The following is a 16,460-nucleotide window of genomic DNA, read 5'->3' as shown; positions in this document are numbered from 1 at the left end:
GCAAAGTTAAAATGACCAGCAACTGGGACAAGTCACAATCCCCCGATAGGGTATGATGATGAACTCAGAATACAGTATCACTTCCATGGTTTCCTTACCAAAAAAGCACAGCATAGGCCAGGCATGGTGGCTCACGCCTGTAATCCCAGCACTTTGGGAAGCCAAGGCAGTTGGATCACGAGGTCAGGAGTTCAAGAACAGCTGGCCCAAGACAGTGAAAGCCCATCTCTACTAAAAATACAAAAAAAAAAAAAAAATTAGCCGGGCGTAGTGGCGGGCGCCTGTAATCTCAGCTACTTGGGAGGCTGAGGCAGAAAACTGCTTGAACCCAGGAGGTGGAGGCTGCAGTGAGCTGAGACGGCGCCACTGCACTCCAGCCTGGGTGACAGAGCAAGACTCCGTCAAAAAAAAAAAAAAAAAAAAACCCAAAACAAACAAAAAAACCACAGAGCATAAATCTAATTATGAAGCAGCATCAGACAGGCCCAATGAAGAGCCAGTCTAGAAAACAACTGGCCTGTTCATTTTTCCTGGACCTATTCATGAGAAAACATCAATCATGTGACAGCCAGTAATAGCCCCAAACCACATGAAAAGAAGGGCATTTTAAGTAATTTCTTTGAATAAAGTACATCAGGCATGTCAACCACATTATAAAAGTTAAAACGTACTCTGCATTTTTCAGGCTGCTTTGAAAATGACCTGTTAGAAAGCCATGAAAACGGACATTTTTCTTTTTGCCTAGATTCTGAACAAGTCTGTTGAGAAGTGTTGAGTCTGAACAATAGAACTTAGGCAAAGAAAATGTGTTGACAAAGATGACTGTTAATTCTTTCTCTGCCTATGTATCTTAAGGTACACATAATTTACCGGGCACTTCCTTACTGCGGTTAGGAACCAATGTTCTCTTTATCTGGAGATTTAGGGAGATGAATGAGAAGGGAAGACACAGACAGGAGAGAAAACGGTTGATAGCTTTGTTAACGAGACACATTCCTATTCAGCAGCGGCCTGAAGGCAGCTCTGATGGTGACAAGGCTGTTATGTACAACCTTTAAGCTCATTCCGTATTAACCTTCATGTTCACATCACCCTGGGTTATCAGGCTTCAGGATCTCTGTTTTATTCCTTCTCAATTCACCCAGGATTGAGTTGGACAAATTCTATTAGTTCTTTTTACTGACATACACAATGGCTCTAGCTGGCTGGAGCAGCCTCTTCCTGAAGACGGAGTCTCTCTCAAGCACCCAGCAAGTGGAGGAAGACTCTGTGCTTCTCCCCAAGTCATCTCCTTGCCTCACACCAGAGTTTCGTAAAGCCCCTGTCCTTCAAGTTATGTGGTAGCTAGTCTCAATACACAGTTCCCCAGTGAACTGTGCCCTTGGCATTCAGAGTTCGATAAACTACACTTGAATATGGGCCAAATTGGACTCATTCTCAACCAACAGTATCCAGCAGAATTCAAGCTGGCTTTTAAGATCAGCAACTTCCACGTAGCTCTCTTGGAATACTTGCTCTTGGGACACTCCCTCTCGGAAATCAACCCCCATTCTGTAAGAGGCCCAAGCCCTGTGGAGTAGCCCAAGCCAGCTCTCCCCCAGCAGTCATCAGCAACTGCCAGCCACCTTGAAGCCCAGTTTAGCCTTCAGCCCCAGCTGCTCTGACTGCACATCCATTAGACAGCAAATAAGAACTTCCCAGCTAAGCTCCCAAATGGGCTCCTGATAGACAATAAATTGTCACTTAACACGACGTTTTGGGGTGATTTGTCCTACAGCAATGGATAACTAGAGTATCTTCTCAACCATTTATTTAAATATCTTTATCTCATATATATATACACACACACACATATATATATATATATATATATATATATTTTTTTTTTTTTTTTTTTAAAGCAGAGTCTTGTTCTGTCGTCCAGGCTGGAATGCAGTGGCACGATCTTGGCTCACTGCAACCTCTGCCTCCTGGATTCAAGCGATTCTCCTGCCTCAGCCTCCCGAGTAGCTGGGACTACAGGCACATGCCACCACACCCAGCTAATTTTTTTGTATTTTTAGTAGAGATGGGGTTTCACCGTGTTAGCCAGGATGGCCCTGGTCTTCTGACCTCGTGATCTGCCTGCCTCAGCCTCCCAAAGTGCTGGGATTACAGGCGTGAGCCACCACACCCGGCCAGTATATATCTTTTGATATATAATTTTGCAAAACAAATTGTATCATACCCTATGTAGTTTGCCAATGACTTTTAAAAACTCAAAAATGTTTTTTTTCAATCTATCTCTTTTTTTGCTTTAGAGACATGGTCTTGCTGTTGCCCAGGTTGGTCTTGGACACCTGGGCAACAAAATGATCCTCCTGCCTCAGCAGAGTAGCTGGCACTACAGATGTGCTCCACCATGCCAGCTTCATCCACGTTTTGCTTAGGTTTATTCATTTTTACTGCTGTTTCTACTGTGTTAATATTCCAAAATATATCCATTCTCCTAATTAATGGACATTCAGACTACTTACAATCATTTGGTATGATCAGTGCTGCTATCTTTATACATCCCTTGATGCCCACATGCAATCATTTATCCAATGTATCCATGTAGATGTGCACAACATGCACAAGTTCAGCTTTATGTCAGTGATCTCTAATGATTTATATTCCCAATATTAATGAATTTCTTATTCCACATACATCCTGAAGCTCAGTATTGTCACACATCCTAATTTTTCCTCATTTGTGGTTGTAAAATCATACATTACTATGGCCTTAATTTGCATTTTAACTACTAATGAAGTTAATTATCTTTTCATGTTTCTGGGAAGTTGTATTTTCTCTTCTGTGAAGTAAGTAGTCGTTTTTAGCCCATTTTCCTAGTGGTATTGTTGATTTCTACAAATCCATATGTCCAGATTGTAATAGCTTGTTGGGCATACTGTGGAAAGATCGATTTTGGCTTTTGACCTCCCTTTTGTATACTTTGGTAAGCAGTTCTTTAATGTGAGCAAATACATCAAAAATTTTATATATCTCATTTGTAGCCTATCTAAGAGTTCCTTCCCAGCCTCAAGAACATAAAATTATTCCTTTACATATTCCTCCAAGTTATTCAGTTTTTGCCTTTCACATAATTGTTATGGTGAGGGTAGGGATCTAATTTTTTTTCTGTGTGAACCATTTCTGTCTCAGAGCCCATTTTAAACAGTTCATTCTTTTTGTTTTGTTTTTTTGAGACAGAGTCTCTCTGTCACCCAGGCTGTAGTGCAGTGGCACGATCTCGGCTCACTGCAACCTCTGCTTCCTTGGGGTCAAGCAATTCTCTTGCCTCAGCCTCCTGAGTAGCTGGGACTACAGGCATGTGCCACCACACCTGGCTAATTTTTGCAGTTTTAGTAGACAGAGTTTCACCATGTTGGCCAGTCCGGCTTCAAATTCCTGACCTAAGGTGATCCACCCACCTTAGTCTCTCAAAGTGCTGGGGTTACAGGCGTGAGCCACTGCGCCCAGTTAGAGTTCCATCTTTCTCTGTATTTCTTGTCATCAATGCTTCTAACATCTTACCACTTTTTCAGTAGGCTTTCTATAAATAAACCTACATTTATCATGTTCTTAACTATACTTAGGTGCTCTGGATTACATTTACTAATGCTTCGCTTGGGATTTCATCTCTTGTTCACAGGTAATATTGGTCTATAATATTCATTTCTTGTACTTCGCCTGGCTTTGGCACTGGGTTATATTAGCAAAATTGTGCTTATACATTATCTCCTCTGGGAGATTTTGCATCAAACTTGAATGACTATTTGTTACTTCAAGTTTTGACAGATCTTGTCTTAAAAAAGACAATGGGCCTAATGTTTTGTTTGTGGGATTTTAATTCAGATTTAACTTTTTGATGATTTTAAAACTATTAATATTGCGGAAGGTATATTTCCCCAGGAATTTTTCCAACTTAGGTAGAGATAGAAAAACTGAACAGTGGTGGGAAGTAAGGATTAGAGATGAAGCATTCAATGATCCAGAAAGTCTGTTCTTCAAAAATCTGAAACAATGAGACTGAGTAACCCAGGAGGCAAAAGCTGAATTCAGTGGTTTTTGCTATGCTCCCAGTAACACTTTCCTGTTGTCTATTTTTTACAGTTCCTTGGCAGAAAAACAACTTAGCACTTTATGAAATGGGTGGTTTCAGCCCTTAAGTGCTTGCCCCCTCCTGACAAACTTGGCTAAACTAGATGTTAGCCTCTGTAAAGCCCAACAATTTTAGCTTGACTTGTAAGGTAACTGTTTTTAGCTCGCTAATCTTACGAGTCACATTTTAGAAATGCCGAAACGAGCTAAATCACTTGTGGAAGAATGTAAGTCCATTTTCTGGAGGAAAGAGCATCTGAACTCAGAGCCTAAATACTTGCCCAGGGGCCTTCAGAAGGTGGGGAGAAAGTGACCATTGTCTGACGAAGGCAAAAAAGTGGGAATAAGTGTGAAAGTCATCTGGTTCATTTTACCTCCAAGGATGACACCCTGAGTTCCACACTGTTGCTCGGCCTTCTGGTGGCTGGTAACCAGAAAACTCACAGAAGCAGGCACACCCTGGGAGCTGAGTTGTGCTCCCTATTAGCTACATTCTGAGATAATTTCTAACATTTTTCAGGAAATTGCAAAAGCAGTGGTTGTCTGAATGACCTTTACTTAGCAATTTAATACAGCAAAGGTAATCAGTTTCAATGAGAAAAACAAGTGAAATACCATGCACTCTGTGACTTAAAGTGACTTTAGATCTGACTCAGAGTTTGGAACAAGTAGTCAGGAAGAAAACTCAAAGATAGTATGTCTGCATAGTTTATGGAGTGATTTTCTTCTCAGGTGAATGGCTTAGAAAGCAGAGAAACAATTCAAAGTCTTAATCAGGAAGTAAAGAATCTGCTTTAAGACTATTAAAAAACATTTTAGTGACAGTGAGGTAGCTATGGGTCACCTGTACATATTTCCAAAACATTCTTTCTAGTACCATTGGCTTGCATAATAGTTTCAAAAAATAGATTCCTAGATTTATCTGAAGTCTGGATTTTATGGCTGTACTTGCACATAAACAGCAGGTTTCCCAGTGATGCTCATGAAACTGGTAGCTGTTATCATACATCACTAGAAAATCAAATACTAACCCTGCAATCTTAAAACTTCTCAATTTCATGGTAATAACTTAAGAACATATGAACAAACATTTTACAGAAGCTTTTCTAGCATTCCCAAGGTTACCCTGCATCATGAACTCTCTGATGTTGATGAGGTCTAACTCTGAAGTTTTACCCATGATTAACTACTCTCCATCACTTTCTCCCCACAATGAAATTTTTGAAATTCAGCACAGAATAAACTTCGGTTCCCACATGCATTTATACAGTTTTTCTCAATTATGAGTCCTCTGATGATTAGTAAGAGATGAGCTCTGACTAAAAGCCTTCCCACATTCTTTACATTTATAAGGTTTTTCCCCTGTATGAATTCTCATGTGTGTCATAAGGGATGAACTCTGTCTGAAGGCTTTCCCACACACTTTGCAGTTATATGGTTTCTCTCCAGTATGAATTCTCTGGTGCTGAATGAGAGCTGAGCTTTGGTTGAATGCTTTCTCACAGTCATTACATTTATAAGGTTTTTCTCCAGTATGAATTTTTCTATGAGTATTAACACCTGAGTGGGAACTGAAGGCTTTTCCACATTCCTTACAATTATATGGTTTCTCTCCAGTGTGAATTCTGTGATGTATATTAAGCCGTGAAATCCAAGAGAAGGCTTTCCCACATTCATTACATTTGTAGGGTTTTTCTCCAGTGTGAATTCTTTGATGTTGTATGAGAGCTGAGCTTTGGCTGAAGGCTTTCCCACATTCTTTGCATGCATATGGTTTCTCACCAGTGTGAATTCTCTGATGTATGATAAGGGCTGAGTGATAGCTGAATACTTTTCCACACTCATTACAATGAAAGGGTTTCTCTCCAGTATGAATTCGATGGTGCCTACTTAGCCGCGATATTGAAGTGAAGGCTTTCCCACACTGAGTACATTCATACGGTTTCTCCCCAGTATGAATTCTGTGGTGCTGAATGAGAGATGAGCACTGACTGAAGGCCCTCCCACATTCGTTACACTTATAGGGCTTCTCTCCTGTGTGAATTCGCTGGTGATTATTCAGAGATGAACTACCTTTAAATGTTTTTCCACATTCCTTGCATTTATAAGGTCTCTCTCCAGTATGCATTCTCTGGTGTCCAATAAGAGATGTGGTGAAACTGAAGGCTTTTCCACATTCACTACATATATACGGTTTCTCTCCTGTATGAACCCTCAAGTGCTGAGTTAGGGATGAGCTTTGGCTGAAGGCTTTCCTACATTCCTTACATTTATAAAGCTTCTCTCCCGTGTGGATTCTCTGGTGTTTACTCAGGGAGGAACTGTGGAGGAAGATTTTCCCACAGATATTACATTTATAACATTTACGCACTGTGTTGACCCCCAGTTGTTTAAAGAGAACTGAATACTGCTGTGAACGGGGTCTCCTTCCTCTGGAACCCATTCTGGGTTTTCTAATAAGTGATGATTTTAGACCAAAGTTCTTTCCAAATTCAATACCTTTAAAGCTCCTCTCCTTCATGTAGACTTTTTTGATGGTAACTAACACTTTCCTGAAAAGTTTGTTCTTTTTGCCTTGTTGCTTCTCTAACTTATCTTCATTTATGTAGGTTTTCTCCAACTTGAAGTCAAATGCACCATCAATTATGAGTTTTTTCATGACTTCCTGATTTTCTTCTTTAGAAATTATGGTTTCAAACAAGCTTTCCCATCCTAAAGTAGACAAAACATGTAAGTCTCTCTTGAACAGAGAATTTTAAAAAGTGACATAAAAACACACAAGGATAGTTAAAAAAATATAGCCTTGAAATCTTAGGAAAGGATGGGAAAAAGAAGAGGAGGAAGGAAGCAGGACGACAGATGTGTGGGTGGGAAGGGTCTGAAGAAACCTACATATAGGTGGGCTGAGGAAATTAGGGGACAACAGGAGGAGCCAGTCTTGGTCTATTAACAAAGCATAGCTCACTAGGGTATGAGGCCCTTCTGAGCACAGCCTGTGTCCCTCGGCTTCATCTCCCAGGGCAGCCACCAGTGCACTCAGGTAAATTCCAAGGGAAAAACTGCAGAGGCGCTAAAATTAAATGAAAGAGAAGAGCTCTTCCAAACACAGGGTGCTCCAGGCCTCCTCAGAGTGCTGTAAATAACAGCATCCACTTACTCAAGTAATATCTACTGAATGCCTACTGTGTGCTACGCAAAGGTTAAGACTCTGGGAATGACAGGGCACAAGCCAGACAAGGCCCTGTTCTCAAGGCTTACATTCTAGCAGTGTGGTACAGACAAAGACCAAGTAACAAATCAACAGCAGTACAAAGGAGCAATGAGAACTGTAAGAAATCACAAAGTGCTGTGTGATAAGAGTGAACAGGCAACTATTTTAAACTGGGTGATGAGAAAATGAAATTAAAGATGAGTTCTAAATAACAAACGCTGGCCAAAAATGTGGGTAAAAAGGTGATTCTGGTCAGAAAGAACAGTAACACAAAGGCCCTAGGCAGGAATAAACTTCCTGTTTTCCAGGACATACAGCAGTCGATGGTCGCTGAAGCAGAGTGAAAAAAGAGAGAGTGTCACGGATGAGGAAAAGAAGTGGGCCAGGCTATATCACAGAGAGTTTTCTAGGATACACGAAGATATTGGAAGTTCATCAGCATCACTGAGGGCTAGAAGGGACATGACGTAACATGGTTTTTGTTTAAGAAGGATCACTCTGGTTGCTGTATGAAAAACAAACTGTTATGGGGTCGGGGAGAAAGAGAACAAGGGCAGCTGTAGAACAGCCAATGAGGAGGCGGATGCAGTCTTCCTGGATGAAGATGGTGGTGGCTGGCAATGGCATGTGGTGATAAGAGATGGAAAGAGGTGGGCAGATCTGGGATGTTCTGCAAGTAGCACTGGCAGGTATCTTCACCTACGAATAGAGCGCAGAGGCAAGGAAAGAGGGGACTCAAGGGTGACTCCTAGCTTTTGCTCTGGGCAACTCAATGGACACCAACACCATTATCATGATATTGGCGAATACTGGGAGAAAAGAACATTATTGAGAGTAATTTTTTGTCCACCTTTTTGGTTACTTAAGATACAGTACAAGAAATGGAATCAGTGATTCAAAAGAAATGATTTTCTTTTGTATTTTATGAAAGAGCTTTTATTTTCTTAACTACAAAAGAAATATATCATCACAACAAAAATATAGAAAACTATAAAAATGAACATATAGCTCACCCATAAATACATCATGCAATTGTAATCACTATCATATGTGGGACGTAGCTCACCAGAATTTTCTGCATTTAAAAAATCACTTTTGGGCCAGGCAAGGTGGCTCACACCTGTAATCCCAGCACTTTGGGAGGCCGAGGTGGGTGGATCACAAGGTCAGGAGATTGAGACCTTCCTGGTTAACACAGTGAATCCCCATCTCTACTAAAAATGCGAAAAATTAGCCAGGCGAGGTGCCAGGCGCCTGTAGTCCCAGCTACTCAGGAGGCTGAGGCGGGAGAATGGCGTGAACCCGGGAGGCGAAGCTTGCAGTGAGCTGAGATCGCGTCACTGCACTCCAGCCTGGGCAACAGAGCGAGACTCTATCTCAAAAAAAAAAAGATAACTTTTAATTAAAAAATTAAAATGAGTTGAAAGTAACTTTACCTCCATTTCACTTAAAAATCACGAGCTTCTCTCCATGTCAATAAATGTAAGCTGACATCATCATTTTAATGGCTATATAATATGTACAATGCATGAAAACATCATCATTTAATAAATCCCTTTTTGAGAGTCATTTACCCTCCTCCTTTTGTGGCGGTGATGCCTCAAGTTATAATAAATATTCTTTTACAACATCTTTGCAACTCTGCACAGTTACCTGTGCAGAAATTATCTTAAGATTTCTAGACTTGGAATTGATTTTAACAAAGCCAGACCATCCTCGGAAAGACTGTACCAGTTGCAGTCCCACTAACGATACTGCTTATGACTCAGAGCAGTGACAACACATTGGATATATATTTCTTAATCCTTGGTAATAAGGGAAAAATGGTAACTTGTGCTTTGTTGGAATTTCATTGATTTTAATTTAATGAAGTTGAATAGTGTTTCAAATAGTCCCTTGTGGATTTTTAATCCACATGCCTTGCCTTTTCAATCATAATACTCATGTCTTCACACTGTGATGATTTACTCTTGGTACCTCTGTCTCTTTACATTATGGCTTTGTACTCCCATAACCATCTTAGCAACGTTAATAACAGAGAAAAACTGGAAACTAAAATTTCCAAAAGGAAGACTGTTTAATTGGCTTAACATACAAGATAGTCCTCTTAATGAGGTAGGCCTCTACTCACTGAGGGCTGAGTAACTGAAGGACATTCACAATTAAAAACAGGCTCGAGAACAAACTGTATAATCAATCTTTCTGTCTCTCACTGTGTCTGTCTCTCACACACAAATACATTTAAACAAATATAGGTTGAATGGGTAATAAACAACAATAATTGATCGTAGTTGGTAAAATTCCAGATGACTTTTTTTTTGCTATTTTTACAATAGCACATAGAATTTGTACAAATTTAAAATAATTAATTTTTTTTAAAATGCTTGTAAAACAACACTGACAATTTGATACCAATGATTTATTTGCCAACCAGAAAGCTCACAGCGAAATTTGAAACTCATTAATAGCTACCATTCTGGTCCTTACTACAGATCTACTTATTTTCTAGATTTCTGATTGAATTTCTGTTTTATTGTATCACTACTCTTGCAGTCAATTGCCTCACACTGTTGGTGGAATGTGGCAAAAACAAAAGATCCCTGAAATGAAAGAAAGGACTGAATCTTCAAAGCAAAGGGCCCAGTAAAGTGCCAAAGAACAAAGAAAAAAAGTGCTCTTTCATATAACCCAACGAAAAGTCTGAAATCCAAAGATAAAGATGATGTCCTGTAAGATTCCAAAGAGAAGACAGAAAAGAAAAAACAAGTTACCTATACAAGAAATAGAATCGGACTAATGGGATTATTTGTCAGCAGCAATCCACGCCAAAAGACAATGGAGCAGTTTAGACAACAGGAAAAAGAAAAAACAAACAAACAAACAAACAAACAAAAAACGGATGCCAGAATTCTTGATCCAAAACACAAATCTCAGGAGAGAAAAAACCCACTGATTTTAAACACGTACAGGTACTGCACACACGAACGTTTCCGAGAAACGTTACCCAAGAAAATATTCTAGTGGAACCGAAGGGAAAAATGTGAAGACAGAGGTCATGAAAACGCAAAAGTGAACTGACCCAGAAAGCCCATGACCTGCCCAGGTGAGAAATAAACACCAGACAAGTGGTAAAGCTCAAGAGAGGCCTCCTCTACCGCCAGAAGCACAGACAGAATTCACAGGAGAACGAATGCGGAAGCTGACAATGCAGTCAGCCAAGGGCATATAGGGAGTAAGTGACACGCCTTAGGAGCCGGGATCTGGGATGCACCATTTTCTAAATTTTCACAGAAAAGAGAAGAATGGCATGATGAGTATCTGGAAGCCCACTCACATTCCATAACTGTTACTGTTTGTCACACCTTCTTTCCCTCTTTCATGTATCTAAATACATATACATATATCTGCATTTTTTCCCCTGCTGAACCACATGTGATAAGTTGTACACCAAAGAAATCAGAGCAAAAGATGGTTCCAAGATGAAACTATGAGGGATGTATTGTAGTGATTAAAAAAAAAAAACAATGTAGTGTATGTTCAAGCCACTAAGGAAAATAATTTAGGAAAAGAAATCAATCCAGTAAAAGCAAGGAAAAAGGAGCATGAAAGAATTGTAAACCTTTACACATGATACACTGTATTACATATCCCACAAATTACAAGACATCTGAAAACAGTGCAACCCATATTGGGAGAATTCAACCCTCCCCTGAAACTGATGGATCAAGTAATCAAAAAAGTAGAGAGAAAGGATCTGCCTTCCCAGCATTCCCACCTGGCCTGGCACATCAAGGAGATCCTTGAGCACAGCCTCCTCACTGTGCCCTGGCAGTCGGAAAATGTTACGCCCATCTCCCAATTACTCTGTCACTCACCTAGATGTGCGCCTTGGGGAACTCCACTCTCCACCATCCAGGGGTCTTCCCCTTGCTCCAACTGGGAGATGACCTTTGGCTTGGAAAAGAGAATCCCTGTTCAAGAACAAGAAAGAGACATGAGTAGCCATCATGGCAGGCAGGTCCAGGCCCAGAGTGCCCAGGACAGAGGGGCAGTACGGGGAAGGAGGAGGTTTGTTCTGAGAGAGGCTTAAAATTGGGCACCTAGAGGACGACCAGGAGGTGGTCTCAGGAAGAAAATGAGGGCTCTGACTGTGCACCCCTCTCAGCAAGAACACCTTGTGGGGCTCAGGGAACAGAGCTCAGCGGGCAGAAGACAGAAGAAGCAGAGAAAAGATGCCTTTCATCAACTCTACTAAGCCAAGGTCTCTTGGTACAACCAAGGGGAATGGCAATAGCCACTCTTGGAGCCCACCTGTGAGCCAACCTGGCCAAGTCTTGCAAATGTGCTCCAAATGTGCTCCCTGGAGGGTGCTAAGGTGCTCTCCCGGAAGATTCTGCATCAGGAGGAAAGCTCCTTACCCAGCGAGACCAGGCTGCTGTAGTTCTCCAGCATCACCTCCCGGTACAAGGCTCTCTGGGCAGAGCCCAGGTGCAACCACTCGTCCTGGCTGAAGAACACGGCCACATCCCTGAATGTCACGGACTCCTGTAATGGCAAACCCATTCCTGTTCATCCAAGACCATCCCCACCATAGGACGACTGAGAAGCAACCCTGTCACAACTTAGGGTTCTAAGTATTTCAAGTATTTCTGGACAACTTTTCAGTTACCAAGCACACATTTATCATTTACCTACGGTGAGTGAAACACTGTCCCCTCAGGAAGCTTGAACACAGAAGTCAAACAAGATAAGCACTTGAAACCATGAAACAAAATCACAAAACACTCAACTTTAGATTTGGAAATGTCCAATCACCTAGACCAAACTCTCACCTTACAGGCGACACCTGAGAGTCAGGTTTCGGAAGGAGGCACCAGCACATTCACTGAGGGAGGTATAGGTGGAACGCCACCAGGCTTGCCTGGAAAGGCGGTCACTGAGTCCTAGTTCTGCCTCAACTTGGGCCATCTCTGAGTCCTGGGAAAGGGGACACTGACATTCACAACAGGGAAGCCTATGAAAATGTGCCAGGCATGGCTGTGTCAGGAGAGGTCCCAGGTGATGGGCTGTATCACCTTTCAGGCCAAAGGAGAAGGCTATGGTCAGGAGTCTCCCTCCCAACCCCCGAAGCTCCTGTTCTTCTACCTCTCTCCTCCCACTGGACGGCATGTCACTGCTCTGAACTAGGACCACCTCCCCTTCTTTTCTTGAGAGTCATCTTCTTGGCTGAGCACAGTGGCTCACGCCTATAATCCCAGCACTTTGGGAGGCCGAGACAGGAGGATTACTTGAGCCCAGGAGTTCGAGAGCAACCTGGGCAACATAGGGAGACGCCATCTCTGCAAAAAAATAATTTTTTTTAACTAGTTGGTTGTGGTGGCATGTGTCTGTAGTCCCAGTTATTCAGAAGGCTGAGACAGAAGGCTTGCCTGAGCCCAGGAGGTGGAGGCTGCAGTGACGTGTGATCACACTACTGCACTCCAGCCTGGGCAACAGGCTGTCTCTTAAAAACAAAACAAAAGAATCATCTTTAAAAGCTTATTAGAAAATTCTAAAAGATCAATAAGCAAAAGAACAAGAAGTGTTCACCCAACTTTCTACCACCAGAAAAAGTCAACTTTTTGCTATGTCTCTTCAGATGATTTTCATGCAAATAAGGTTCTATGTTTAAATAAAAATAAAATCCCATTATACAAATAACTGCATCCTAGTCACCACTGTTCACATGCTGCCCAGTACTCCACGGTATAGATGATCTAGTTTATGTAACTCGCCTCGGACTGGAGGTTTAGGTTGTTTCCAGCTTGTTAATACTCTAAAAATGCTGAACTGAGTATCCTGTACATCATCAGAAAGGTGCACAAAGCTTATCTCCTGCAGACATATTTTCCTTTTTTTTTTTTTTTTTTTTTTTGAGATGGAGTCTTGCTCTGTCACCAGGCTGGAGTGCAGTGGCGCGATCTCGGCTCACTGCAACCTCCACCTTCCGGGTTCAAGTGATTCTCCTGCCTCAGCATCCTGACCTACTGGGATTACAGGAGCGCACCACCAGACCCACCACACCTGGCTTTTGTATTTTTTATTTTTTGAGATGGAGTCTCACTGTGTCACACAGGCTGGAGTGCAGTGGCATGATCTCTGCTCACTGCAACCCCCGCCTCCCGGGTTCAAATGATTCTCCTGCCTCAGCCTCCAGAGTAGTTGGGACTACAGGCATGCACCACCATGCCCAGCTAATTTTTGTATTTTTAGTAGAGACCAGGTTTCACCATGTTAGTCAGGCTGGTCTTGAACTCCTGACGTCAAGTGATCCACCCGCCTTGGCCTCCCAAGGTCCTGGGAATACAGGGCCTCTCTTTTTGAAATTTTCCAGTGTTAGGAAGGGATTATTTTACTCCTCCGTGTCTTTGTCCTCCACAAGGCAAAAACATACCTAGATCTTTCACAAAGCTCTGGGAGTGGCAGTGGCCTGGCGTTGCAGCCCCATTAAATTCTTTGTCAAAAAGTGTGAGACTGGGGGCTGGGCACGGTGGCTCACGCCTGGAGTCCCAACACTTTAGGAGGCTGAGGCAGGCAGACTGCTTGAGGTCAGGAGTTCGAGATCAGCCTGGCCAACTTGGTGAAATCCGGTCTCTACTAAAAATACAAAAATTAGCCGGCTGTGGTGGCACATGCCATAGTCCCAACTACCAGGGAGGCTGAGACTGCAGTGAGCCGTGTTCGTGCCACTGCACTCCAGCCTGGGTAACAGAGTGAGACCCTATCTCAAAAGAGAAAAAAAAAAGTATGAGACAGGCTCTAAGGCAAGGGAAACACCTTCCTTCCAGACTTCCTCAGCTATCAAGCCCTCTGGTCCTTTCCTGAGCTTCACTGGGTAGAGATGCTCAACAACAGATGAACAAGTTTGCCACCTCCAGACCCTGAAGGCAGTTCAAGCAAAAAGAAGCCTTCACTCACCTGTACCTGGGCTGGCAGCAACCTCCTTGCCATCTCCCCCTCCCTGCTGCCCCTCTTGGGGAAGGTACCTGGAATGGAGAAAGAAGCTGTGAGGTCTTTTCATGCCCACCCTCATTAGACCAGACCGGGTTAGAAGCCATAAGCTGAGCATCTGCAGAGGAGGAGCCTGGCACTGCCCAGGCCAGAGAGGCCCTGAGTCCAGCCACCTAAATCAGTGTGGGAAGCAGGTACACAGTCACCGGGCCTGCCACCCTTCTGCCAGTGCTTTACGATAAAGACGAATGGAGCGAAGGGATGGAGACGATCTGGTGTGCATTAACAGGGTCAGGGGCACCATCAGGCAAGGCTCATCCAGATAAAGTAATAGGAAATGACACAATATTCCACACATCTGCACTTGGATGTTGTTCAATACGAAAAAGAGCAATTGAAGAACTGATGCCCTTTTTAGGAACAGCCAACCAAAAATTAGTCCTCTTCTCTTCCTCTTGTAAGTTTTATTTCTTTCATCAAAAACAGTTATCAAAGCTGCTTAAAGGTGCCGTTACACATTCTCCCCGGCCCCAAAAAACAAGGGCTCAAGAGAACAGCACCACCGGCTAGAAATGGATTTAAAATTTAGAGAAATGGGAAGTAACTTAGCAAGTGGACATGGTTACGGTAAATAAAAAAGGAAATGGTTAAATCTCTCCAGGACTAACTGTAGGAAAACACCGCCAAACGAGCAAGACTGCCCAAAACGAGTTAATCTAAAGTTTAAACTCCGGGAAACGGAGTAGAGGGAGGGTTAAACCCACGAACGCCAAGAGCGGAAAACCGCCCGGAGGGCTCTGGACCCGGAACCGAACCGGCGTTTTGCAGTTTCTTTTCTGGAGCCGTTTCCCCCACAGTCCGGCCCAGGCTGCGGCCCAGGAGTCCAGCGGCGTCGACGCGCTCTCCCGGCCACCGCCGGGCCCTTCCCAGGCCACGCCCCCTTCGGGGCCGGGTTCACCTGCCGGGGCCGCCGCGGCTCGGACTCCTGGAGCCCGGGCTCGGCGGGCACGCGCGGCAACCAGCACTCGTCCTGGTCCCGCCGCGGCAGCCGCACGCCCCGGGCCCGCCCTCACCGGCAGCCTGTACCTGGGCCCGCCACGGCGGGGAGAGCGCAGCTGCACACCGCACGAGAGGCGAACAGAACACCTAGTTCAGAGACGCTTCCCGTCGCCGCCGGGCGCCACTGCGCTTGCGCGCCGAAGAGCCGACGGGTTTCCCTGGCTGAACCGCAGCGTTTGTCCCTCCGGACTTCATTTCCCAGACGTCGCCGCGGCACCACCACTTACGGTGTCCGAGAGGCAACCACAGGCCCGAGAGCGGAGAACGCGGTCGGGCTGTGGAGTTGGAGAAGGCTGGAGTCCTTCCAGCTTGGGCTCCAGCTACTCTCTGCTAAACCATTCACTATATTCGTAGTTAGAATGACAATAGTAAGACGGAAAATTGAGTATGAATTTTTAAATGTGAAAGACTAGCTGCCGCTGATTATTCACAGGTGGTGAGAGAACTATTACAGTCCATTCCGCAATTTTAATAAAAAAGGAATTATGTCTAAATTTTGTAATCTCGGCCGAGCGCGGTGGCTCGCGCCTGTAATCCCAGCCCTTTGGGAGGCCGAGGTGGGCGGATCGCGAGGTCAAGATGGATCGAGACCATCTTGGCTAACACGGTGCAACCCCGTCTCTACTAAAATACAAAAAATTAGCCGGGCGAGGTGGCGGCGCCTGTGGTCCCAGCTACTCAGGAGGCTGAGGCAGGAGAATGGCGGGAACCCGGGAGGCGGAGCTTGCAGTGAGCTGAGATCGCGCCGCTGCGCTCCAGCCTGGGCGACAGAGCGAGACTCCGTCTCAAATAAATAAATAAATAAATTTTTGTAATCTTTACATATTTACTGGCACTCAGAGTAAAACAAAAGCATAAACCCAGTATTTCCCTCTTCATGGCACTCACTTCTTTAGAAGTGACTTCTTTTGAAGTGACTTCTTTATTTTAGGGTTAAAATAAAGTGAAATAAATAAATAAAGTGAAATAAAATAAAAGTGACTTCTTTAAAGTCACTTTTTGAAGTGATTTATTTTAGGGTTAAAATAAAGCCCAACTCCCAGCGCTATCATCACAACTGCCTCCTCGATAACCTGCA

The 16,460-nt window shown here is 43.5% G+C and overlaps 1 protein-coding gene and 1 pseudogene across 2 annotated transcripts; one reads left to right on the top strand and one right to left on the bottom strand.

The window, feature by feature from the left end:
- Window positions 1–4,658: 4,658 nt before the first annotated feature.
- ZNF879 (zinc finger protein 879) lies at window positions 4,659–15,562 on the bottom strand. 2 transcript variants are annotated; one of them, XM_025389296.1, is made up of 5 exons: window positions 15,397–15,562; window positions 14,291–14,358; window positions 11,752–11,878; window positions 11,209–11,304; window positions 4,659–6,834 (listed from the first exon to the last, which is right to left on the bottom strand). In XM_025389296.1, exons 2-5 carry the CDS (start codon window positions 14,321–14,323, stop codon window positions 5,399–5,401), a joined length of 1,692 nt encoding a protein of 563 aa, XP_025245081.1. In that variant the 5' UTR covers window positions 14,324–14,358; window positions 15,397–15,562; the 3' UTR covers window positions 4,659–5,398. The 2 variants fall into 2 exon arrangements, with proteins under 2 accessions (XP_025245081.1, XP_025245080.1); XM_025389295.1 differs by having other exon boundaries at window positions 15,410–15,556.
- Window positions 14,572–16,460, top strand: part of LOC112627117 — a 30,201-nt pseudogene continuing 28,312 nt past the window's right edge.

The sequence above is a fragment of the Theropithecus gelada genome, chromosome 6 (genome assembly GCF_003255815.1).
Source record: "Theropithecus gelada isolate Dixy chromosome 6, Tgel_1.0, whole genome shotgun sequence".
Taxonomy (NCBI): Eukaryota; Metazoa; Chordata; class Mammalia; order Primates; family Cercopithecidae; genus Theropithecus; species Theropithecus gelada.
The sequence above is the reverse complement of the archived record's forward strand: the minus strand, read 5'-3'. Positions and strand labels throughout refer to the sequence as shown.